This window comes from Anser cygnoides, chromosome 17, assembly GCF_040182565.1.
Source record: "Anser cygnoides isolate HZ-2024a breed goose chromosome 17, Taihu_goose_T2T_genome, whole genome shotgun sequence".
Taxonomy (NCBI): domain Eukaryota; kingdom Metazoa; phylum Chordata; class Aves; order Anseriformes; family Anatidae; genus Anser; species Anser cygnoides.
Window position 1 is genome coordinate 2,265,425 of NC_089889.1, and position 26,379 is coordinate 2,291,803.

At 47.4% G+C, this 26,379-nt stretch overlaps 2 protein-coding genes across 3 annotated transcripts; both read right to left on the reverse strand.

Moving 5' to 3' along the window:
* Window positions 1–4: 4 nt before the first annotated feature.
* LOC106031105 (disintegrin and metalloproteinase domain-containing protein 9-like) lies at window positions 5–6,547 on the reverse strand. Its single transcript, XM_048073840.2, is given in 5 exon segments — window positions 5–24; window positions 27–2,308; window positions 2,894–3,073; window positions 3,279–3,377; window positions 6,410–6,547. Coding segments are annotated over 2 exon segments (2,199 nt in total). The 5' UTR covers window positions 2,206–2,308; window positions 2,894–3,073; window positions 3,279–3,377; window positions 6,410–6,547.
* MAPKAPK5 (MAPK activated protein kinase 5) lies at window positions 3,408–26,200 on the reverse strand. 2 transcript variants are annotated; one of them, XM_066979365.1, is made up of 14 exons: window positions 25,738–26,200; window positions 22,444–22,517; window positions 21,178–21,253; window positions 19,998–20,095; window positions 18,409–18,517; window positions 15,710–15,799; window positions 14,984–15,079; window positions 13,686–13,766; window positions 11,981–12,168; window positions 9,635–9,755; window positions 8,818–8,948; window positions 8,042–8,163; window positions 7,564–7,668; window positions 3,408–6,877 (listed from the first exon to the last, which is right to left on the reverse strand). In XM_066979365.1, the coding sequence occupies exons 1-14, from the start codon at window positions 25,771–25,773 to the stop codon at window positions 6,783–6,785; spliced, it is 1,422 nt and encodes a 473-aa protein (XP_066835466.1). In that variant the 5' UTR covers window positions 25,774–26,200; the 3' UTR covers window positions 3,408–6,782. The 2 variants fall into 2 exon arrangements, with proteins under 2 accessions (XP_066835466.1, XP_066835467.1); XM_066979366.1 differs by having other exon boundaries at window positions 8,048–8,163; window positions 25,738–26,196.
* Window positions 26,201–26,379: the final 179 nt, after the last annotated feature.

The window sequence follows — 26,379 nt, forward strand, 5'->3', positions numbered from 1 at the left end:
CCACCTAGTCCTTCACATCCCCTCAGGAGCCTGTTCTCTAGACCGAAAGCATCCGACCGCCCTGCTTAATACTCGGGATGCTCTGAGCTTTCTCACACGGTCAATGACAAGTGCTGCGAGTACCACACCGGTAACGGTTAGCATGGTAAGCCTGACGATGAATTTTAAAAGCCCCTTTTTAGTGACTGGCGTAGGCCCACTGTCGACGCTTCCCCCAAAGCCAACAAACTGGCAGTTGGGAGGCGCCCAGCCACTGTTGCAGTGGCAGTTTCCTTTGGTGTTGCAAATGCCTTTTCCTCCGCACGTTCTCTGGGCAGAACAGCTGGGTGCCAAGTACTTCTCCCTGAGGATGCACGTCCGGTTAATGCAGATCTTCTTCACCCCGCACTGCGTGCCATCCTCAATGGCTCCAGCATCCAAGGTGTCCATGCCCAAGTGGTAGTCTGTGCCCCAGCACAAGGTACCGTCCACTGGGGTTTGAATGATGGTTGAGTGCTCTTCCAGCCAAGGTAGGTGCCTGACATTAGTACACTGCACCCTCCCACACAGGACATTTTCTAGCTCACAGTTCTGAAATTTGGTATCTAGCCCATCTCCCCAGCAATTACCAAACCGATCCCCTTTCATGTTCAGCTCCTTGTAACATTTTAGTGGAGCAGGCTCTGCTTTCTCGCCAAAGATGTTCCTACACTGTAACGTGCGTGATTTGCATTTGCCTGAGTAACAGTAGCCATCCTCAGCGCACACCGTCCCATCTTGCTTGGCCACATCCGCTGGGCAATGCTCAGATATCCCATTGCAATATTCAGGCAGGTCACACGGGCCGGTGCTCTCCCTGCACACTTCTCCTTCTGGGAGAGGCTTGCAATTCTTGCAGCAGAGTCCAGAAGTGCAAACGGCTCCTTCTTTCTTTTGGCAGTTGTTATCACAACAAGGGTCCAATTTACACTGTGCTTCTGAGCCACAGTCACACTCCTCCCCGAGCTCCAGGACACCGTTCCCACAGCGCTGCGGCACAAACGTCGTTACTGATGCTGGGATGTTATTCAGACAGTGTCCTCGCCCTGACGCTATAAAATCAAAATAGTACCTTGCGCTGCAGTTGCTGAATTCGTAGCTCACTGTGCTCTGTGCGTTCATGATGCATTTAGAGGCATTTCCACACCTGCAGTACTTGTCATCATGATCCATGCCGAGGACATACCCCAACTCGTGGGCGACATGGACAGCAGTGTCCACGTAAGTCCGCTTGGCAAATGAAACAACAGCAGAAGCACGTTTTCTATCACAGGCACTGGCGAAGTTCGATTTGCCGCTCCTGTACAATGCTCCCGTGCTGTGACCAAAGTCCAACGAGGCAAACAGACACCCCACATCATGCGCAACATGCGTAGGGCTTTGCTGGATCTGCCAAAGATTAAAATTGTGAAGGACCTCAGTTACGTTTTTGGTAATGCTGATAGGGTTCTTCTCTGTCCAAATCTCTAGCACAGCTAATAACACGCGAAGGCGGAAAGAAGAAAACAGCCCGTCCACCAGATTGATTATTTCAATAACTTCCAACGTCACGTTAGTTATATGTCCACCGAAAGCGTCAAACCCTTCCTTGTCCACCACGACAAGGAGTTCCAGATACCGCATGCGCCCCCAGGGCTGGAACTGCCCTTTTGCTGTACCACGACCTGGAAATTGTCTGCCTCTCTGGGGTGTTTTGTAGATCACCGTTCCAGGAACCGCCACCTCCCTCTGCAACAGAAGATGCTCAGATGCGGAGGAAGCTGTCAGGGGCTCGATGCTGTAGCTCAAGTTTCCAATCTGCAGCAGTCCTCTGAGCCCAGAGCAGGTAGTCAGAGTCACCGTGGAGTCTGGGATGCCTTCCACGTAGCCGCGGTAATAGCAATCTGCTAGCACACGGGGCTGTTCGATCATGATTTTCCCTTGAGAGTCACGAGTGAGTATCGGGAGGTTTTTTACTATGAAGTCTTTCTTCTGCCTGAGGTGAATGGTATAATTTACCCCCTGCATGCTGATGACGTAGGACACGCTGTCCCGGCTGGCCTTCCCTGCCTTGGGGCCAAGTTTCCTTGGAAATACTATCTCGTAGGATGTGCTGCCCCAGGTGGGCTGGGGGCTGCAGTCTCCACAGGGCAGCAGGAGCCCCAGGAGCAGGAAGCAGCCCAGCACGAGGAGAACCCTGCTCCCCATCAGGAGATACCTTGGCACGACCCACGGCTGCGTCCGGCTGGAGCCACGGCCACTGGCACGGGGTGGGAGGCGAAGCTGAGCCGTTCTTGGGGCTGGCGGCCGGCTGGAATGGAAGGGCCTGAGGAGAGGCCGTTTCTCCAGCTCCACTTTGAACACAAACATTCCACGGGGAGGACAGGAGCTGTGCTCCAGGCACCAGCAGGAGCAGTATCCTGTTAAATCCCATCCCATGCCACCACTAAGAGCCTGCTGCGCCCTGCTTGGGCTGACCCTGTTTGCTGAGAGCATGATGAACCAGTGCTGCTACAGCAATTTGTTTAAAAGGGGATTAAGCCTTTCTAAGTGGAAAGCAACAGAAGATTACCAGGAAAACAATGAGGATTTGGTTGCTAATGGGTTCGGTGCAGGGTGAGAGCCTGCAGTGGCTGTTGACAGATATCCTTGCAGGGCACAGCACTCAGCTGAGTGCTTGTCATCACATGTTTTAACCGTTCAAGGGAAGTTTCCTTGCTGGAAAGGGAGAGGCATACCTTGGGCCAGGCAACCTTCTTCTGTGAGTACAAAAGGGTCTTTTCTTCTACTTTCATAGAGCATTTGGCTGCCTTAAATACACCTGGGATGCTTGGAAATTGTTCTCTCACTCCCCTTCCCACCAGCCCGAACAAAGGCCAACCTACTTCTCACCTACCGGTTTCTCACCAGCTGCCACTCCTGCCACAGTGCCCTGCCATGGTCGTCCTCCTCTCCTACAGACACCTGGAACGCTCTTGGCAGAACGGAGGAGTTGTTACACTCAACAGGGGGAATGTCATAAACACTAAGTGCTACTCGAGCTGCACAGAACAATTTCCTTCCCTGGAAGCTGTAGCTACAAGAAAAAAAAAAAACAAACAGAGACCTTCAGAGGTTAACCTGCAGCAGCGGGGATGTCCTGCTGCCATCTAATGGCATTTAGAGGCGCTTTTCAGGCTATGTCACCAGGCAGAGCACACGAATTCCTAGGGCTTTACCCAGCCTATCTTGTTGGCTGCTCATTCACCTCAAAGAATTGTGTTACTGAAGCAAATGCCTACCAGCAGCGGTTTCTCGTGGTGCTGAGGCAGCAGGGAGCACAGCAGCACAGCCCCGGGGCTCTGGGCACCGCCGTCCTCTCCCCTTCTGTGCTAAAGAGACTTGGGGACCAAAAAAAAGAAGCCAGTAACTTTTAAGTTTAGTAAAATCATTTATATACATTGATGCGTAATATTTACAATATAATACTGATCCGAAATAAACTAACATGGTACAGGTAACACTGGAAAGGAGAAATGCAAACATTTTAATACACAGAAGTTAAACATGGCAGATGATGACAGATTCAGATTTCCTAAAGAAAAACCTGAAGTAATGACAGCAAAACTTTGACATGTTGCTATTTCCAATCAAAAACTCTTTCTCCTAGTCAAATTCTCCTAACCTTTTAACATATATACCTTAAAATAATCAAGTCACAGGAAAAGTCAGATATACATAAAATTTTGAAAAGGTCAAATGATTTCTGAGATTCTTGTCTTAAATAAAACTCTAAGAAAAAAAAAACTACATAGCTTTCCCATATCCTATTAGTGTTTTTACAAAGAATGTCTTCTTTGTTCCCACACAACTCTTCCATCTCAAGATATGTACAATATTCACAGTCTGCTGTAAAGCATCAGTAGATTTATTACAAACTAAAATGTTACATAATCAAGACAAGGTTATCTTGCATTTATGTCAACTGAAAAATGCAAGACACAGGAAGAAGAAAGTAAAATATAACTTTAAAATAAGTCAATTAGATCCATTCAAGTCTATTTAATATTGAAATCTAAAACAACTTGTTTTCAAGAGTAAAATAATCAACTTTCTCATAGAAATAAAACCATTTGACCTCGGATTTTCAAATTGGATTTTCTTAAATCTGTCCCTCCCTCCCTCCATTTCAGATCAGGCCATTCTTCCTTCTCACAGACCCTAAAATCAACAGTAAACCCATAAAACGCAGTTCCTCATCACAAAAGCCCTTAGAAATGTGACTTCCCTCCAGACACCAAAACACCTCACAGTCGATCACAAGTGTACCCACCTCACTACCAGTAACTGCTCGAAATGACTCTGTTGTGTATGTGCGGAGAGCATCAGGAGAGGAGGCACACAGTCAGATCCCGTCTGCTTATTTCTAAGCTGCCTTGGATGGCAGCGAGCAGCAGCTGCTCTCCCTCCAAGGTGCTCCCCACTGTACAAACCTCTCTTGGTACTGCAGAAGTAGGCTGAAGCCATGTCCTAAAGACCATTACACATCAGCGTACAAGCCTTGCTACTGTCATCTTTAACACTAGAGCAGCCTGCCAGAGAAAAAAGAAGTCCCAGTGTGTTACACTCCGCAGTGCTCACAAGCTGCTTGGATCTCAGCAGACTGTGGCGTGGCAGTAGCCTGCTCAATGCACTGTGTTAACAATGAGAGTAGCTACAATCTGATCCATTTTACTGCTCAGAAGTTCTGGCTCCCCAGAAACTGCCAGAGTATCTTCCTCCTCAGAGGGCAGAGCTGCAAAGTGCTTTTGTAGGGAGTTTTCTGCACTCCCGTTCAAACACAGGAGATTTCCTTGCCTATTTCTCTATTTTCCATACTTAAAAGTTCCCACACATTGAGATTTCCCAGAGGAAAAACAAACACACACCACACAGATTTCAAGTTTAAAAGGAAATGATCTATACATTTCAAGATTGCATGGATGTTGACATGACCTGGAATTTAGGGCAAGGACAGAAATGCACATAGGGCCTGCAAACTTGCTGATACTACCAAGAAACGACAAATACTCTTGTCACCTGCTAATTCTTTACAGTTGTCATCAATGCATGTCAGTACACAAATATTCCATGTAGTGTCAGAAGTACAATTCTGGCTTATGCAAAAAACTCCCCATTTCCATCAGAGAAAGTGATGGTTAAATAGGGACTGTGGTTCTTACTGTGGAATAAATCAAGCATTGGAAAACTCTCAACAGGATTAAAAGAAAGCTGACAAGGTGCTGACGAAGAATGGGAAATGAAGCATCTCCTTCATGTAGAAAAACTAAGTTACTGCTTAAAAAATTTCATAGAAAGAGTCAGACACTGGTTTGCCATCCAAGCTAAAGGTTACAAGGAAGTCTGTTATAGAAAAAAGACAAAAAAGAACAAGGCTGGACTGTCATAGGAGTAGATTGGGAGATTCATGGCTCAGGTTTGTAAATGTAAACCCAAAATTAACGAGCTATGAAATATAACAATAATGTTCAAGAGTCGTTACTAATAGCCCTGAATTGGCACTTCAGTCTGCAGACCAAACTCATTCAATGTCTGCACAGGTTTAGTACCAAAATATCTCTATAAAAAGCCTTCGACCAGTCTCAAAAGAAAGAAAAGTGTCAGAAGGTAGAAAACTAGAAATATGTACAGATTCTTTTCATTTGTTTGTTTCATTAAAATAAAAAAGCAGCTTTTGGAGCCAATGTTCCAGACTAGTGTAAGAATCTGCCCTGGGCAGCCTCATGGTCCAGGCAGCATAAGGACATGTGTCAAGGAGCAGCCCTGCATCTGTTGCTCCGCCAGGAGGAGCTCGAAGGCATCAAAGAGACGGGGAGCTTGGACTCCAGATGGTGACACAAGAGAAGGATCACTGGTGGATTCACACAGCAGCACTATGACCCTTGCCAGGATGATCTCTTTCAAACAAGAGGACAAGTCTGAAAACAAAAGTTGGATCTTCTAGAGTGGAAAAAAGAAGGTGGAAACAGAACTTCTGATCTGGGGACAAAACAAATAGACCCCACGCTTACTGTTGTCTACAGAAGATCCCATCGTGAAAATAAAAATAACTTGTACATAAGTAACTAGAACATTCTTTGATTCTGCCGTTGAACGGCATGGTAAAAAGAGGAGTTTTATGCTGAATGGCCATTAAGCCTTAAAGTAGGTCCAAGGAAGATGGGTTACAGAAGAAAGAAAGAGGGCTACTGATCAGAACTGAAAAATGCAGCAAGCATATGGACTCAGGTGCCCTTGTTAAGGCCAAGCACGGCTCTTGGGTCATCTAGCGAAACAGAAGGCTATTTTGTTGCCTCTACATAAAGACTCAGAATTTAGGTGCAAAAGGTAGCTAGGAAGTTTGTATTTCACAGCACTTGCTTCAAGTACTTACTGAGCAGGGTGTTGAGAAACTGTGGCTGTCTTGTTCACATATATAGTCACTGCAGCTGGCTGTATGTATAGCAGATGGAAGGCAGCTTCTGCAACTGGTTATTAAGAAAAAGAATGGTCTTTAACAATATAATTTGCCCCATCTGGGGGACTCATGATTAACAGTACGTAAGTGATCATATATACCTCAAGGAACTGAGTTTTAAAAAAATATTACAGTACCAATGATTTTTTGTATCTACATCTATACAGCATTTTCAAGCAGTATGGAAATTTCATGAAATAATTATGATTTATTAATTTACATAAAAATACTTTTTACAGTTAAAGAATAAATCTTAAATGGTAAAAAAAATAAGATTAAGAAGCTCCAGCTATTGAGAGTCATGGGAGTTTGTCTGCTCTTCAATAACTTGTTTTACTATTTCTGCCAGTTTTAGCCGATCCACTTTATCTGTGAATCCTCTGCCTGAAAGGAAAAGAAGAGGTAGTCAGCAGGTTCTGGGCACAAGGAGGAAAGTAATTACGGCTGGCATCGTACGCTGGCTGAACACAAAATACAGAGACACTTAGGACAACATTTGCAAGGCCACCAAACCAGTTAAGATCTCTAGTTCCATTAAAAAAAAAAAAAAAGAGAACTTAAAAACTTAAATTAAAAATAAAAAGAAAAAAAATAAGGAAAAGACATGGCCAAGCCTTGTGAACCTGGCTGGTGCCACTGCCCTGGTTTGTCACGGAGCTATCAAACACTCCCAAAAGCAGCTGGCCTAGTTTAATTCCATTTCCTCTCTAAATTGAACAGAAGAGATGTTGTGCTGACATAGATAAGGGCAGCAGCCTCCAACAGAAAGAGGATAATAAACAGCTGGAAGGAAACCAGCTCGGATCAGCTAAAGCAGTTTCTGAAGTGATGATCCATCTGTGCTATTAAGTTCCCAAATGACTTGGTGCCTTTGAAAACTCTACCCTGAACCTCAAAGAGGAATTTTAAAGCAGAACTTTAAACCTCATTTCTAAAATAGCCATGTTGGAGAAGGGCTGAAACTGTGGAAACCTCAATCAGTGTGGCACAAACTCAAGTTTGTTTTCTTTTCCATATAATAAGGTCCCTGCTCTCTCTCCTTCACCCCGCAGGAAAGAGGAGCTCCTCACCATTCCAGCTGAAGCTCTGAAGAGTGTCTCGCAGCAACTTACACTCCCGATTATATTTCCATGCCTCCTGCATCACTTCATTCAGCTTCTCATCTTCATTCTCTCCTGTTTAGGAGAACAAAGATGAGGAGGTTTGTCATTCTGCCTCTCAGCAACACTCAGAGCTTCAGTAAACAACACCACCTACAGTTACTCCCCCTTGCTTCATGCAAACTAAGAAGTTGGCTTGAAAGCAGACACTCCTGTCTCAAAGTTATTTCAACAGCTCCACATGTTACTGTTGGCACTAATTATTACACATGCACTAAAACTAGTGTCCACAGAAACAAGACAGATTAGGACGACAGGAGCTTTGTCTTCTTTTTGAAGAAGACAGCTCATCTATCCTTCTTCACTGCTAATCCAGACTGATCGTGAGGCACAGCACAAAGTCAGTGCCTTGCGTATTTACGAATGTAACTTTCTTAAAAGTGGCAACCTTTACCAGCCTGCGGTAGAATGCACTGAGCAATCACATCTCTGAGCTTTTCCAGAGCCACATTGGAATCGTTACTTCCATTCTCCGGGTCATGGATGTAAACACCATCCTTCGGCTTAGTGCTGCAGAAGAACAAGGAGGAAACAATTACAATTGGAATGCAACTCGAGTCCGTTACCCGTTGCATAACTGTACCAGTACAGCTCTCTCACTGTCTGGAGAGCTGTGAAAGAGAGACAGATTTAGCATTAATTATTACAATGTGCTGCATTATGAGACCGCTTTAAATATGAAGAAAAATAAATATTAATTCAAATTAATTGAAGGATAATTCTAAAATACATTTTTCTATTTTTCAGACAGGTAACCCAAAGAGAGATTACTTGATTTTTTTTTTTTTTTTGTGGTAACATAAATGTCAGATGTCAGGATCTGAAAAAAATCTTGGAATTCTTTTAATTCTTTCTCCCAGTTTGCCCTTCCCTACTCAACGTGTGCCTCATCTTCTCATAACGGATCTGTTCCACTGCCTGTATAATATAATAACACTACTCCATCTCCTTCCTGCCTGCACTGGCAGATCTTGAAAGAGGCACTGCATTATTCTAGTATCACTTGAATCCAGCAATCCACTTCAGCATGAAGAGCGTGTAAACCAAATCAGAAATTTAGGAGCATGGTTACAATTGAATGAACCCGTAACACACTTTGAGCCACTCTCCAGGCATCACAGCTGCCGACATCTTGGTCTTTCAGAAAAAGCTTTAGAGAGTTACCCCAGCAATTTCCTTTTGCGCAGGATGGGGTTGTTGACGGAGTGAAGGGGTTTGAGACTGACTTTGAGGTCTTGGATCCTCATGTTCGCCAGTTGTTCTGCATGAGCCTGTTGTATCCCTGCAACCATCGCCTGGAATGAGAAGAGTTGTGCTTGATGTTTTAATTAGCTCCTTTGGGAATTAAAGGACAATATATGGACAATGTTAGCCATGGACAGAAAGAATAAAGAAAAAAAAAAGCATCAAAATCCTATTCATTTATCCTATCCATTTCAGAGACGTGTAACAAAAATTAGGCTTGCATTACACAAGACACGTTTAGAACTGCCATCACTGACTGTAGGAAAATATACCCCGACCTCACAGAGGCTGAACAGGACGAAGAATCATCCCTATGTCTCATGTTCATACGCTTATGAGAGCTGACTGTACTCCTATTTGTGCAGCATTTAAAAAAAGCAAGGAGGGGTACTCATTTGCTTCTAATTCATGAGGTCATAGCTGTAGTCAGATATAAAACATGGGGAAAAAAGAGCAAAGACCTACAGAAGAGTCCGCAGTCATTTTTACTGCCGTACTCTGTTTTCCACTTGTAAGCACAGAGCTGCTCCTTACTGACAGTCCTGGAGCTTCTCCTCCTAGCACGAACCTCAAACCAAACAGTTTCCATTTTCTTACAAATATCTCTGGCTCTCATTAAAGCAGAAGGGAAGCTCTTTGTCTGCAGAACGCTATGTGAAAGAAAACACTCAAACCACCCAGGAGCTATCCAGCTCCTCTGTGCAACATTCCTGATAAAACAAAACATTGTTTAGACCTTGTCCATCATCAGCTGGGCAGAGGGTAGGATGTTATCAAGTGCCTCGGTGGAGTTGAGCCAGGGATGGTCCAGCACACCTTCAATGGTCAGCCGTTCCTCAGGTTTGACCTTCAGCAGCCTGGGAGAGGAATCAATCAGTCCGTAAAGCGGTCACTGTTGATTTACAGCACGCCGCTCTGTCTGGGATCAGAGCACTTAGCAATCTCTAAACATTAGAGAGACCAAAAAAGAAACCACTCCTAATAACTAAAACACGAAGCTGACCCCAAGGCAGTCTGACTTTCTGACAGCCTCACCGCCCCTTGCTGCGGTTGATACTGTGATGCTCTCACAGCTCACTCAGCTGTATTCAGCAACTCAGCATAAAGACAGGCACGGAAGACCATTTTGGTAATACTGTGCTCAGCTGAACTCTGTATTAACATCCTCCCATGTGGGAAATTACCTTCCAGATAAACTGGAAACAACACGCTCTGCGTGACAGTCTCTATGCATACCAAGGAGTCCGGGCAGGGCGAAGTAAGGCAAAGTTTCAAAGCTGGAAACCTGTTGTCTGAGTTAGCTGCTTTCACCAGGCAACCCCTTGGCTTTTTTCCTTTCTAAAAGCCTCAAGCAACAGATGCTTCGACAAGCTACAGCAACTCGAAATAAAAAGTGACATTATTCTGAAACCTCGGAAAAGCCCACTGAGTTAATTTTGACTGGAACGAGAACGTGGAAAGAGTTTTTGTGGATAACCTCACGTTCTCATGATAATCGTAACTCTTTAGTAAAAATAAGTAACATTTCACACAGAGCGCTGACAAGTTGTTCCAAGTGTCTAAATTAGAAACAGAATGACTTGATGAGTTTGTCGCGCTTTCCCAGACAATGCTCTAAATCAGCTTCCTGGCTGCAGAGCAGAATTGTTTAATGCACCAAGGAAGTGGAAATAACTTTTACAAAATGTCAGCAGGACCACAGGCTAGCTCATAAATTTCACTGGCAGAGCCACGCTGCCAAACAGGTCGTCGGTTCAGAATTAATCCAGGACCCAAGACACATGCATTCCTTCTGCATCGGCTTTCAAAGTCCTAATCCATTCTCAAGTGCTCCAACTTGTAAAGCTTGAGGTCAGAAATCAACTCGACACGCCTGAAAGGAAGCGGTCACTTGAATGCAAAACGTGACCTCCAAAAGCAAGGCTCCACAAGGATAGCTGCATACATAAATAACGTGGAAAACCCTCCAAAATTCTCAACGTATTCCTGCACTGCAAACTCCAATTCAGACTCCGGATGGAAAAGACAGGCGGGCAGGAAAGGGAGCCCTGACAGCATTATTCAGAGAATTAACTGAATACAAGTGACAACATTCCGCGAGCTGAGTTTCACGGCTATTTTAAAACACAATTACATCTTTTGACTGTTGACCTTGGTTTAAACAGGATTTTCACTGCAGCATAACCTGCAGTTTGTGTGTTGAAAGATTGCGGGCTCTCCTGCACTGCTATAAACAGGTCTCAACACCCTTTCCAAATGGTGCTAAGTCCTTGGAGGCTTTACATTACATCAGAAAAGACAGCAACAGTTTTAAAATTGTTTAACGGATTGATTTTTTTTCTATTTATATTGCTTTTATCCTCCCAGTTCCTCTGGTGATGCAAACAAAGGCAGTAAGTCCCTCCTGCTTTAAAAAAAAAAAAAGAAGTGAGGTCAGGACGTTGCTTTCAAACAGGATCACTGGATCACAACGTGTGAAACGTTTGCAATCGAGAGGCGTGTATTGCATGAAAAACAGCTCCCAGAAGCTTTTAGAACAAAATATCAGTGGAAAACCTCATCTCGTAGTCTGACACCTCGTGACAGATCTTCACCTCCCTTCCCATGCCTCCCTCTCGACTCCTTTTAGGCTGTGTAGTGTGTGCACAGGCTTCTAAGGGACAGATCTACTGTACTCAGTTGTCTAGTTTCTATTAGGCCTTGATTTTAACAGGAGTTTAGACATTGCCGCAGGAGATGCCCACGTAGAGCTGGCAGACATGCCAGCCAGCTGCCTATATTGTTCTGAGGCAAGGCAGCGTGCCCGCTCCCTCCACAGACTACATGCACAGTACTCTAGCAACTTTAGACACGGGAAACATCAGAATTTGCACACAACAGTTAGGGAGAAAAGAAGAGAGGGGAAAAAAAAATACCAAACTTCTTTCATGTTGAACACAGAAACTTTTTCAGCTGTATGTTCTGCAGACAGTTTACCCCGCCTTTGGAAAAATAATCCCTTTGTGACAATGCACTTTTATGTGATTTTCCAGTTTCTTAATACAAGCAAAGAGCAATACCACATTTTCCTCAAGCGACTCACTTTCGCACAATGTCTTTCGCCATCTCTGAGATCTGGCTCCACTCTTCCTCTGGAAATTCAAAACTCCCTGTCATGATCTTTTTCCGCATGTCCTTTGGGATTGTCCGACTGTGGTGTTTGGAGTAGAACGGAGGGTATCCACACAGCATCACGTAAATAATGACACCCAGGGACCACAAGTCACAGCTCTGAAAGCAAGGAAACGATCACTTTGGGGCGCAATTTGCAGCAAGCAGTGGTGTACCTACGTTAAAAGCTTTACACAATTCCCTACAAAAACAGGAGCACAGCTCAGCCTCCTCCTAAAGACCCATCCAAACACCTTTACAGACTTGCCCCTCCTCTCTCATAAAGTCAAAGTTACATCGGAAATAAAATTTACTAAGTATTTTTCTCCCCATTAGCTGCTTTATGTTTTATCCTTTCCTTTAAGAGAAACGTACCAGTTTGCTATTTCTACCTGGTAGTTTGTTTTAAAAGTGTATTTTAAAATATCTTTCTGGCAAATATGTAAGCACAAGATGCTGCCAAACCAACCTACTTCCAGCACCCAAGCTCTCTTGTTTACAGAACACACTCCTGTAACGCTCTGCTGTGCAGCAGTGAATTGCATGGAAACAGGCAGCGTGTCAGGCACAAACCAGCTGCGTGCTCACTGCGTCTCTTGGGGTATCTGAACCCTTGCCTCTGACCGTCAGAACGTGAATAAGAATGCTATGTAGTCTGAACCCTTGTCTCTGACCGTCAGAACATAAGAATGCTATGTAGTCAGTCTCTGATACTAGATACAGTCACTTTTTTAAGAATGTGTGACTGAAATACCAAACACCATCAAAAAAATGAGCTGCCAGAAATACTTGTTCACAGCGGTCTGTAGTAAAAACTGTGGAGCTGAAGAGGCTCCAGAAGGTCCGCAGCTGCACAGCTGCCGACGCTGTGCTCCCAACTGCCCTCCACGCTCCCCTCCCTGCCCCGCACCAGCTACTGCCTGTGAGGTACAGAACAGGCCCAGCTGGGGGTGGATCCAGCCAAAAAGCACCTCAGAAAAGAAGCCGAAAGCCAGATCCATTCCCATCTGGATCACCGTGTGTTCATGCAACACCAGCGTGACCAAAGGAGGGAAGAGGGCCGCAGCAGCCCGGACTTCGACTGCACCCCATCCTTCAGCTCTGTCATCACTTGGTTTTGGCACGGTGCAGGCTGGGGCTGGAAGGCCTTGCTCTGACCCTGCTCAAGCAGCCGCAGCATTTCTTTCCTGCCAACACCAGCATTTGTGCGGCCGATCTTTCCTCCTCTCCTGGCTTGGGTTCCAGCCCTATCAGTCCTCCAGGGGAACCCCCGCTGGCTTATGCCAGCGCAAGGAGGGGCAGGAACACGCAGCCAAGTGCAAAGAGAGTCCTGAACTCCAGGCTCAGGTGATGGTGGGAAGCTGCCCAAGGGCAGATTTGGGGAGCTGAGGGGCTGGAGAGGTTCTGCGATGGGTTTACAGAGAAGATACTAATGTATCTTTAATGTACCTGTGTCATAGAGATCAAAACTTTATTGCTCCTGGTCATAACTGTGAAATTTGATGACAAAGTTTATTGTCTTAGGTGATAAACTGTGTCTATAAACTACATTTACAGCAGGCACACCTGTGGAGGGAAAAAAAAGCCAAAACAATATGCTTTAAAGACCTTGACATGTAGACTGTTTCATAGCTTACCTTGTTGTAAGTGTAAGGTGTCGGTGAGGTGGGGATAATACCGGATTTTTCTTTCTGATGTCGTCTTTGTGCCTCCAATACCTGTTGCAGTGAGAGAAAAAAAATTGCAAAATACACCTCATTTACAGATACCACAAACAACAACGCCTGTGCCAAAGATGTCATTTCCCACTGGTGGATTTATTCTGGCTACTGAAGATTCTGCCAAACTCAAACTGTTCTAAGAAAGACAGAAACTTACTACATGGGGGAAAACTCCACCTCAAATATTTTGCTACTTTAGGTGAAGCCCCCGGTTGTGCCTGAACTAAAGCAATTGCTCTCACCTGTTTTGTCCAAGAAGTTCTAACACCTCCCTGCTTTGGAACTGGAATTTAAAGTGTGTTTGGCGGGTAACCCTAGCTCCAGAGATGTCCCTTTGTGCCTCCCCCATGAACAAATCAAGTCAGATTTGCCCCTCCCTGATCAAATCTGTGAGTTTCTACAAAAACCTACAGGTTAAATATACTTAGGAAAAACTTTATATGCTCTTGGTAGCTGACTTGGTTTTAAAAACCCTATCTGTAGTGCATATGCCCTTCACCACAAAGCTCCAGCTGAGGAAGCGTTCAGGGCACTCAGCTGTGGCTGCACGGTCTGATCTCTGCAGCTGCTCTTCCTAGTCATTAAGGCTGCCGACATGCTCAGTACCATAATTAAGTATTTATCTGCCGTTTTCTTATCTTTTCTTCAGGATTTCAACACAAAGCACAAAAGAAAAAGTGGGTGAAGCAGCACTACAAAAACCAGCCTGTCTGTAACTATAAATTATGTCCTAATGCATAATGACAAGGGGGCCAAGTCAAAGGGTAACCCTCTGACACTGCCCCCCTTCTAAGCAATTGCGTTTACAGCACCTTATTGTCTCAGCACGGTCATTTTGAAGCTCATAACCTTGTATGAGCCTGAGCTAGAAGGAGGACTGCGAAGCAGGGACTTTTCCAAACCAATTCCTTTAACACTATGAAAAGCCAGTTTTTAAAATGCTGGAGTAATCTCACTGGTAGGAGTCAGGACTGGGAGAGTCGAGAGGCATCAGCAGGAAGCCAACACTAAGAACTCAGTCTGGGAAATCTGCCTCGTGATCTCATCACTGTAGCACTCAACCTTGAAAGGTGGCTCCTATACATCTACTCAAGATTCCTGCACCCAGAAGCCTTCAATAACACAGCAAAGGGTTTATAAATTACATTTTTTTGAAGATACAAGCAATAAAGATCATTATCCCCCTGTAACCTAGAACTGTAATCATTCATTACCTGAGGTGCTACGTAATATGGAGTGAACTGTGGTGTCATCAAGTCACCTTGGTCTACTTTGGCAAATCCAAAGTCACACAATTTAACAGGTGCATCCTAAAACAAGGAGAAGAGGTTTCAGCATAAAATCAGCTTTTCTACTACCTCCTTATGGCTTCCTACTCATCCTCCCTTTGCCACATGTATTCCTCTTTTATATTTATACCTTTATCATTCCACAAAGCAGCTAAAAGATGGTAAAATGATCTTGGCAACAATCATTTTTGTCTTCCTGGGTGCTCTGGGTCAAAGCGGCCCCCTCTCAGCTTTGGAGAGCACTCAGTGCACTGTAGGGAGGTCGCTGCGTATGCAGGGTGGTTATGAGCAAGAGAGGAAAGAAAGAGGCAGCACGGTAGCATGCTTCAGTCAAAGCACCTACGCTGCACGTGTAAAACATCCTGATGACACGAGGGGGAGAAGTAGGCAAAGAATTTTCTCCTCATCCCAGCAGGATTCTGTGCTGAGGTGGAGAACCCGACCCACACTGAACACCAGCGGCACTGTTCTCGGATCTGTACTTCAGGCAGATCAGAGTATGGAAAAGCACGAAGCCAAAGAAATCGTTCCTTTTTGTCACCAAAACATTGCATTAATGACGGTTTACATTTTTAAGCTATTCTGAAAATCAACATTGAGCCATTTTACAGAATTCAGCGGTACAAAAAGAATATCAAGTCTTAACCTTACCAAAGAGTTATCCTTGAAGAGGAGATTCTCAGGCTTGAGGTCTCTATGTGCAATGTTTAGTGAGTGGCAATGCTGCAAAGCCAAAGCTATCTGAAAAAGGGCACAATAAATCAACTACAATTACAGAACTCCTGCTTCAGGAGACTTATTTTAGCTTGAAAAAGGACATTGCCGACACCGCTTAGGCCCCAACCTTTTTAATTCCACTTAGGTAGGATTCTCAGTGAAGACAACCCCGGCCATACAGAGCAATAGTGCAGGAAAGCGTGAGGACTGGGAAATGAAACCGACCGAGCTACTCAGTTTGCATTTCACTCAAAGCAAACGGAAAATAAAAGCTAAGTTATATTCGGCTTCCCAACCTCTTTAATCTGACCGACTCAGGGCTTTGCCACAACCCCCAGAAGTGCAATGGATCACGACAGTGTCCACTCATAAGCTGTGCCAGGCCTACAGGGCCACTAAACGTGCTTGCACGCTCTCCAGCGACAACATTCTGTTTACCAGTGAGTTCTTGCTCCAGTATTTCTGCAAATACTTTATCGCGTTTGTTACTGACTTAAGAGCCAACATTCAGGCAACGCTGTCCTTTAATTCTGGAAGGTAGTGCCTGCAGTTTATTCCTTTCACGTAGTACGACACAGAAATGCATTACTTGGTTCTTTGAAAGACAACTGCTTACGCTGCCATGGTTTAGAAGCCTGTAACCTAGTCGTGAAAGCTCTGCAGACCGTACATTTAAAAGTGCAATCAATTTTAAGAAAAACAAAGCATAAATACTTAAATAGCATTACTGAAAGAAAAGTGAGGCAGAGCCCCACGACCCTTATTTGGAGGTATTCCTGCTGGAGGATTGTACCCACACACAGCACCCTGGGCAAAGCGCTGAGCCCCTAAAACACTGCAAATTACTGTGACGGAAGAACTCCAGGGTTAACGCAGCTCAGGAACAAACTGAGAGCATGCTCTCAGGTAAAATTAGGTTGCCTCACAAGGTTTTAACTATTACTGGGTACAAGGAGCTAAGATCTGTAGTTGAAGACAGCCGTGAAGAATCACCAGGTAAAAGAATAAGGCTTTAATGCCTCTTCCAAAGTAGATTTGTATAAACAGTAATGCAAAGAGTTACTTGGCACATGAATACCTAAGCGCACACAAAATCAGCATTCAATTCAAATCTCATCTTTTTACATAGCTTTAAAAGATTTTTCCAACAGGTTAATCCTAGAAGCTGCCTTGCACTGCCAAAATCAAATCCCTCAAAAGACATGGCAATAAACCATCAAGAATTCGGTAATTCCTCCTAATTTCTTTGCTGGATGAAGCCAAAGAGGTAACAGCACAATTAGCATTTCATTAGAAAACTCAAAGCACAGGACAGAAAATTAAGATGAAATGATGGGGCCCTCCATTTTGCCTCAGTACCAAACATCATCTCCCCAGCAGGAGATCGGGATAGGGGTATGTTCATAAACAATCGTGTCAATTTACTTCAAATGCTGTGAGATCTCCTTTCAGGTTCTCTTTCCTTCATTCCCTGCAGTGACCACTGGAGTGGGAACAGGCCATTCACTGCCTCGTACCTGCAATAGAGTCTCTCACCTAGTTTGTAAATCTTTTGTTAGGAACGTCACTACCACCTCTGCAAGAAGCACATGAAGGCAACTTGGGCCCTCAGTTCATGCTGGGGTGCCGATTCCTGTGCAGAAGGAAGGGCTCAGCCATTCTGACAGCAACATCTTTATGCCTTGCAGTTCCTTGCAGGAAAAGGCTGCTCCTCTGCCGGGGCTCCCTGGAAAGGCCATCCCAGCACGCACCCACACCGCCTCTCCTGCAGCCTTCCCACCAACCCAGGCTCCCTGGCTGGCCCCCACAAGTCACCCAACAGCTGGGAGAGGGAACAAGCCCACCTGGAACTGAGGCAAACTGACACTGAACCACCGCACTGAGTCCCCCAGAGGCCCTTCTGCCTGCTCTGGCAGCGTAAGGTACTCACAGCCAAGCCACAAACAGCCTATGGACACCCGGTAAATATCATAGAGCCTCTAAAAACACAGCATTCGAGAATGAGCTGCCTAAAGAAACGGAGAGGGAAGAAGGAAAGCAGAACGAAGAGCACAGAAAACATGAGCTACAGTTATAGGATCCTTTTGGGACCTGATGTGACAGGCAAAAAACCAACCCACAAAACCAAACACAGCACCCAGGTTCCAAACCACCAGCCTGGGGCACACGAGCGTTACTGCCTGCGCTACCCCACCCGAGGGGCGAACGAAACGCTCAGACCGTGGCGCGGCCAAGAGCCATTCCCAAACCGCAGCTCAGGAGCCTCGCGTTATCTGCTGAGAGCCTGCAGAGGATCAGAGGCAACGCTTTGAGAACAACAGCGAGGCAAACAGCAGGAAGATTGTGAGGGAAAAGAGTTCTCTTCATTCTGCAGACCACGTTAGGAAAAGCAGAGCTAAGGACAGCAGAGACATCAGGGTCCCAACCCAGCGGAGCTAGCCCACACCTTCAGATTCTTTGCTTCTATTAAAACTCTGGCATTGTCAGGTTATAACAAAGCAGGCAATGATCATTGGATCAGAACGGAGGATTATTTTAGCTTCCTTTTTCCCCACTCCCCCCGCCCCAGGAAATTGTTAAATACTTTAGCCATTACCATTCATGGATTTGCTTATACATGGATTATGACTTGCCTGCTTTGTTACTTGGCTTGCTTGCTTCTCAGTAAAGTGCCGGTGCTGGCTGATTCTGTGAAATAGCTCTCCCCCTTCCATCATCTCCATTACAATTAGGAGCCGAGCCCTGTTTAAAAGCATTTCATGTCGTTACATTAAAAATAATCAAAAAAAAAAAAACATAATTGCTAAGCTAATAATGCACACTTCATATCTACTGATGCAGGCCAAAAGAGACACATACACTTGCTGCTTCTACAGTCGTTCTAGCCATTTTGGGGCAGTAGTTTTGACTTTAACCACGCAAGCTGCAGGACTTTCTGGCTCCCAGCACGATTCGACTCACTGATGGTCAGCCAGGAGCCTGCAGCTTGCTCTCCGTGCTGGGCTCCCACCTCCAGCTGGAGCAGACACCGAGGACGTCTACGTGGATGCATTCAGACAGACGCAAGCTCCGCTCAGGCTTTCCACCGGTGAGGCAGTCCGGGCCTGGAAGCCATCTAGACACATCGGTGTGTCATCTGCCCTCAGACAATAACAGGGCAGGCAGAGTCTTGCATTAAACACGTTAAACAGCTTCCAAACCCGGGCTGGCTGAGAGCACAGCCTGCACCCGTCTGTGCCCATCCTCGCAGATGCACCAGCTCGCCTAGCTAGCTGCCTAGGTGCTACCCGTGCTCGTGGCAACTGAGAAGCAGGAGGTCGAGAGTAATCCTCAATGCTTTTGAGTCTGGACACTCTGCTGCACCTCCTGATTTCAATTTGCAGCTCTACTGCCATCGTTGTGAAGGACAGGGAATAGAAAGTGTGGCGATCCTCAAGAAACTAACTTCTAGTTCTCACCACACAGCAAAATCATCAGACTAAGACAAGTCCCAGGTCTTTATTTCTCCCAGCTATCCCCCCCTGCCTCAACTAACAACCAATATGAAGACTTTTTTTTTTAACCCAAGCCATATTAATGTATGAAAAATCACGTGTCTGGTTCACGTTTTGCAATGTTTGTTTCAAGCAGAACAATGTATTTGGGTTTACAGGGCAGGACCTGGTATTTTTAGAAACAATTCTTCCTTTGTTCTGGTTTTAAAGGAAGACTGGCACTGTTTTCCTCTGTCTCACCATCATATAAAAGGATCTCCCTTAGGATTCCAGGTAGCAACAAAAGTTGCAGCTCCAATCCTGCTTTAACAGTGCTTTGAAAGCAGAAGGACCCTGAAAGGTTACAAACAACTCGATTCATGCTACTAAAGTAATATTGAAGCAGGACAGAAGCTGGAAGCTATTTTGTCCTCCAAGACAATGCAGGTATCACAGACTGAATCAATGGATGACCTAAGAAATGAGGATGTATTCAAAACCAGCACTGAAGGACGCAAATTCATTTAAATATGCACAGGTTTGGGCACTGAGAGGGAAGGGTGGTGGTGGGTAATAAGCGTTGCGTAGCCTGAAGTACAAATATCATGTCTGGAAAGCTCCATAAATGTTCATTTTGGTTACACGGTGATCAGGGAAAAAGAAAAAAAAAAAAAAGCAAACTCCACTATACCTTAGCCTAAACATGGAAAGCAAGCTGTGGGAGTGAATCACACCCTATGTAATCTTACCTTGGGCTGGATTCATGTGGGAACTGCACACTGTTAGCATAAACTTCAATAATTTGAACAATATTGGGATGTGTTGCACACATCATGTGCAGACGTACCTTGAAGAGAAGGGAAGAAACGTTACTATAAGCAGCGGCGCGCCCGAGCGGCTCTGCCCCCCTCTGCCCAGCACTCAGGAGCCCACCTGTGGCTCTGCTGTGCTCAGCACCGCTCACGCGCAGTTTAAAACTGCCCTTCAGTTATTCGAAAAATAAGAAACACCCCCAAGGATTTATATGGGTGACCAGCAGCCATTACACTGCTCAGGCTAAGAAAGACATTTCAAGGTAGGACTAGCCTTAAAGCTGCAATAAAAATACGATTTAAACTGACAAGTATCTGGAAATTCATTAATAAAACCCGAAATTCCATAATCCAGCTGCTTTTAGGGCCAAGAGGACTAGTCTAGCACTCGGGACACACGGAGCCTCACCTGTTCAGACTCGCTGAAGCAGGGACCTCAGGAATTCCACCCAATTTAAAGCCACCCGGACGGCCAGGTCAGGGCAAGGTCTGATGCTCCTCGTCTACCAACTTTTTTTCCCACGGGAATTTTAAATGAGAACTTGCTCCCTAACAGGAAGCGGAAATTGCTTCAAACTTTGAGGATAATAGTTACCATTTCTTCACTTCCATGACAACTTGAACCAACGCCTGGCATTCTGAACGGACTGACAGCTGACGCCTTGGCACGTCAGCCACAGAAAGTCACAAACAGCAGCGGGGAGCTTAGTTAGTTTCTCGCATTCAGCCAAACCCGTACAATTTAGAGCCCAACTTGAGGCACTCTTGGCAATTCTTACGGTAACGGCATCCGAGAGCGAAGTATGGAAACAGAATTTCTTCTAAACTATTGATGTTACGTTGCGTGGGGCATGGAGAACTCTAGCTTTAAAATGCAGCTCTGTAGGTTCTTTTTGTGCAAACACAGCTCACACCCATGGCAAATTCAGGGCCAGAAACCCGCCCCCCCGTGTCTCACCCACCACCTCGTGCTCCAGGGGGCCTGGAGGACCAAAAGGGAGGAATCCTGCGCAGCGGGATCCGCAGAGCGCAGGGTTTGGAACCGCTGCAGCCATTCCCCGGAGGGGAGAGCCTCCGCGGCGCGTCAGAAGGCAGGCAGTACAACCGGGAACCGTACCTCATTTCTAGCTTTTGGACGATCGAGAAGGATTTTCAGTGCAAAGCGCTCCTGAGAGGATTTTTTCACGCAGACTCTGGTATTACAGCAATAAAATCATTCGGTCAGCAGGGGTGTTAACACTTCAAGCAATTGATCTGCAGTTACGAGCTTGCTCTGTGCACGGAAATTAACAGGAATACCCACGGTCTGCAACGTACGGGGCACCTGCCTCCACGTCCCAGCCTGAAAGCCTCGGCTTTCGGCCCGCCACGCACTCAGGCATGTTATGCCTGACACAAAGCTCTGTTTTGAGCAGCACAAAAAGAGAACTCAGAGCAACTGCGGGCGAGCTGAAGGCACCCCGTCCACTCAACGTGAGGGGTCACTCTTGATGAAAAAAACCCCAAACCCCACAGTGGCAGCCTGAGCATCCCCGGTGGAGGATGCAGCCTGCGATAAATAAGGCGTTTCTGAGTGGAAATCCTCGTTTTGGCGGGGCCGCCAACTGCGCCGCATGCGTTTTTTCCCCTCTTTCCCCCATTTAACGCTAACAATTGAGCTGCGTCGGTGGGGAGGGCCCACGCGTTAACGGGCAGCGAGCAGCACCGAGAACAAAGGGGTATTTTCATAAAGATCACAGGCAGTGCAGCAGCAGAAAATGGATGAGGAGAGAGCAACTGCCTCGGCAGGAAGACGAATGGTGGCAGCAGACAATCGCCTTGCCGAGCACCCAGACATTTGTTTCCCGGAGCTTGTGCACAAATCCCTGCTCCCAGAAGGCAGAGAGCTCGTCGAAAAGGGGAACGTGTTTTGTTTTACAGAAAGCACCTGGTGCCTGCTGTGGTTAGAAGCCCAGGGCAGGCAGGCTCGGTGCTGGGCGCGGAGCTGGTGGCACTACCTGCCCGGGCCTCGCACGGGGATCTGATAAACCAGCCGGTAAAAATAGCTGCAGCCCCGAGTGACGACACCGGGGCCGACCTTTGCACTGCCCTGGCAGGGGCGGCAGGAGGACAAAGGTGTCTGAGCAGCGCTTGCTGGCTCCGTCCTCTCGCAGCCGATTCCCGTGGCTGCCTCGCTTCAGGAGCACGGCAGCGAGACGGGAGCAAGCCGAATTCCTTCCTCGGCCATACCCGGTAAAAGCCAACGCCTCGCTCACACACCCACCGCGACCCGCGCGGAGTGCACGGACGTTTATTTGCTCAGGAGGAGCCTTCAGCACCATCACAGCACCCTGCTGTTGGCTTCTCCCCGGCTGAGAGCATGGAGAGACCTGCGGCGCCTTACCTAACGGGACCGCTGATCCCAGCTCCCAGCTTCTGCGTCCAGTTAATGTTGTACTCCTCTAAAATGGACGTTTCCTATGCGAGAAGGAGAAGAGGGAGGGAGAAGAGAATGAAAAAAAAAAAATAAATTACTGAGTCCCATCCAAAAAAAACCAGCTCAGCAGACCTGATTTGCAAGATAGCAGAGCGCAGAAAGAGCCCGGGTTTTGCTTCCCCAAGGGGAATTAAGCACAAGTGCAAATGCTCACAAAATAATGCGGTGTATCTCGGCACAGAACAGGCTCTGCGCTGCAGGGACTGCTCACCCCAGCACTTTGAGGCAGGATTACTGAGAGCAGCAAATCTTGCAGCTTTAACACAGAAACATATAAAGGGCACTTTAAGAGTTGGGAAGGGGAAAACCAGCTTTCTGCCTATAAATGAGCAATCGCAAATTAATACCAAGGCCCGATCTCATCATTTTTACGTACTTTTGGGTGATACACTAAAAAGGCAAATCACTTTTCTGCTTTCTTCGGGTTTGCAAACCTTTGGCATCACCCTACTGCAAATGCAACGCCGCGTGACTAGTTTTGGCTTGCCTGATAAGGAACCGAGCTCCTGTTCGTAATCCTTTCGTCCAAATCCACGCGAACAGGGCTCGGCTTCGTTACGACACAGCCCGGGCGCTGCCACGCTCCAACACGTCCCCGCGGCGGCACGAACTGGAGTCACGGCGTAACACACGCCGCAAAACTCCACGTTCGTGCTTCTATCAGCGTTGCTACATGCGTCGAGAAGCAGCTTTCAGAAAGGTGCCTGCTAAATCCCGACAGGAGCGGGCGGTAACGAGAGCTGGCACCAGACGCACAGGGATAAAAAAACGAAGTTGCCCGCCCGCAAAGCAACTTCCTGCAGGTCTGCGCTCCCCCTTTCCTTAGCTTTCCTTCCCAACCTGCAGCCCTTCGGAGGGAAGCTGGTATTTAAGGCAGTACCTGAAGGGATTACAGAGGGTAAAGGCAGAGAGGAATGGGGAAATTCGTTTTTGATGCAGTCTGGAGTGGGCACTGCATAAATCGTAAGTGACCAGCGGGAGAGGTGGAAAGGAAGAAGTTAAGGTTTGCTTCTAACTGGAGATTTTTGGAAGGCTTTTAAAAGAAAGGGGAAGAAAAGGCAGAGTGGATCATACACGGTTTGTTGTTTCCAAGTAGAAGCACAAAGAAACTTTCTCTTATCAATTTAATTAACACAAATTTTACCGACTTGTGACAGGCATGTAAGGGAAAAGCCGATTTAAGTTTCCCGCTATTCAGACACAGAACTGAAGGCATTACAGTTTGAATGAAAACAGTTTCAGAAAAGCATTACTGAGCAGAGAAAGGCTTCTTCCAAACTGCCGAGTCTTTTCTCATGCACGTGTTTTCAAGCTCAGGCTCATCTAATTTTTGAAGACAGCCAGCCTGCTGAACGGGTGAAGCAATACTAAGTGCTCTGGAGAAACACCATCATTAAGCACTAACCAGTTAGGTTTTTATAGCAGAGCTTGGAAGTCTGCTGCTCCTGTTCCAAAACCGAAGAAGGGCTTTGAAACCACCTGCCCCACAGCTGTATCCATCTTTTCAGCTGCACAGGTTGGATTAAGAAGAGATCCCGTCCCCACACACAAACCCAACCTGGGCAAAACAGTTTCTGCGACGGCACAGAGACCGTTTTACCCATTTCAGCGAGGCAGAACAAAGACGATGGTCGGGAATTGGGAAGCGTGTGCTCCCTGAGTCAAATGACACGAGAATAAGACCGGGCAGTTCTCAGCTCCTGAGGGACAAGTTCGATTACCACAGATCCATTAATTTTTAGTACAGGATAATTTATTTCCTCTTTCATATTCTGGGCATTCACCGTCGTTTTAAGTAAAAAGCCAACTTTTTTTTTTTTTCCCCTGCATTTTTATTAGGATTCCAATCCTCACTCAAAAGTAGCTTTAGAATTCGGCAGTAAAAACGAATGATCTGTAATGAAGAGACACTATTCACCGATCCTAGTGACGTGAAATGCGCTATTTGAGAACTTTGCTGTTCACCAGTGTAGAGAATCGCTTACATCTCCTCCTCCCTCAGAGGCAAGAGCTCTAAATCTAGCATCAAGGCTGTACGTTGACACGAATCAGCATGGGTTCACAACACTCAAACTGCATGAAATATTTCAAATGTACGGATTAAAAGCTGCTCTCTGAAAACGTCAACGTTTATTTCATCTAGCAAGCCTAAACGCCTTGCCGTTTCCTTTAGGATGGGAACTTTACACCTCGGGTTGCATGCCAAGATCACCCCTCACGTTAATTTCCAGCGGGCAAAAGGAGTAAACTAATTTAAAATACATTCGATTCCAAAAAATTAATGGGAGCTAAAAGGGCTGAGCCCTTTTCAACAGCTCAACTCCTTCTCGTTAGGCTCAGGGCACCCAGCACAATGTCTCGAGCGTCCTCCCAGGCCGTCAGCGATCTGGGGCGCCGGCAACCCGAAAGCAGGCCAAGGCGCTTCCCCGCTTCCACTGAGTACCGAGGGAAAGTTGGAAATAAAGTATAATAATAACCAAATAATAACCAGGTATTTGCGAAGCAGAGAGCTCTGCGTTACGCCTGAAAGGGCTAAATTACATTCTGGACTCAGGCGACACCTAAAACCCCAAAACACTTCCCAGGACCTGATCTCAATCCGGACCCCTCCGAACTGAGAGGGGCAGGGGGCAGGTACAGGACCATGCCTGCGCACACGCAGCAGAGCGGGGTTTTTGGGTTGTTTATTTCTGCGCAGATAAAGGCGCAGCGGCAGGTGGCAGGGAAAGGAGGCAGACACCGATACGTGGGAAGTTTTTGTGTACATCCTTTCGAAACCCATCTCGTCAGAAGAAGCGTTTATTGACTTTATTTGCGTTTACTGAGGCTCCTGGAGTCTGTGTGACAGCGAACGCTGAGCACAAGGCAAGGAGCCCCCGGAGAGCCTCCGGCGCCTCGCTTCCCTCTTATTTTACCTCAGAGCCGCCCTCAGCTCCCCCCGGGAAAGGGCCAGAACCCCGGGAAGGCACCGGAGCCCCGGGGAAGCGCCGGGCTCCACGAAGGCCTCACCCTAACCCCGGAACGCCCGGAGCCGCGGGGCCCAAACACGGGGAGCCCGCACCTCACGGCCCCGGGGCTCAGCACCTCACGGCCCCGGGCACCGGGACGCCGGCCCCGCTTCCCCCCCCCCCCCCCCCCGCCCGGTGCCCGGTACCGAGCCGCAGGCCCAGCCGGGCCCCCCCCCCGCCGCCTCCCCCGTACCTTGATCGTCCTGTCCATGTCGTGCTCCCCCGACATCCTCCCGCAGGGCCCAGGGGACGGGCACCGGGGGGAACGGGCGGCGGAGGCGGCAGCGGGAGGCGGCGGCGAGGGCCCGGGGGCCGCGCTAGGCCACGGGCAGCCCCGGCCGAGCTCCGCAGCGCCTCATCCCCGGCCGGGCGGGCCGGGGGCCGGCAGCGCCGCAGGGAAGGCCGCGGGCGGGCCCAGCGCCGCCGCTCAGCCCCGGAGCCGCCGCCCGGGAGCCAGGCATCGCCGGCACCTCCGCCGGGCAGCCCCGCCTGGCGGCGCGGCCCGCCGAGCGGCTCTCTCCGCCGCCAAGGGCGGCGCTGAGGGAAGGCGCGAGGTCTCCGCTCGCCGCTCGTGGCCTCCTCGGAATTTTCCGGGGCGCCGCTGAGGCGGGAGGGGGGGGCGCAGGCGGGCGCTGCGGGCGGCTCTGGAAGCGCCGAGGGGCTGTGGAGGGCCCCGGGGGCCTGACTGGAGCTCGGTGCCAACTGATGACGTCACGCGAGGGGAAGGGCTGATTAACACCGGGGGCGGGGCCAAGTGCGCCGTGAGGCCACGCCCCCTGTAGCCCCTTCTCCCCCCCCCCCCCCTCAGACGCGAAGTCTCGCGAGAGCTGAGGTG

Coding starts and splice junctions, on each gene's coding strand:
- MAPKAPK5 (XM_066979365.1), bottom strand. CDS start 25,773: ATGTCGGGGGAGCACGACATGGACAGGACGATCAAG. Junction 21,254..22,443: donor GGGATCAGCGGTCCCGTTAG/GTAAGGCGCCGC, acceptor CTGTAATACCAG/AGTCTGCGTGAAAAAATCCT. Junction 6,878..7,563: donor TCAGAGCTTCAGCTGGAATG/GTGAGGAGCTCC, acceptor TTTTCCTTTCAG/GCAGAGGATTCACAGATAAA.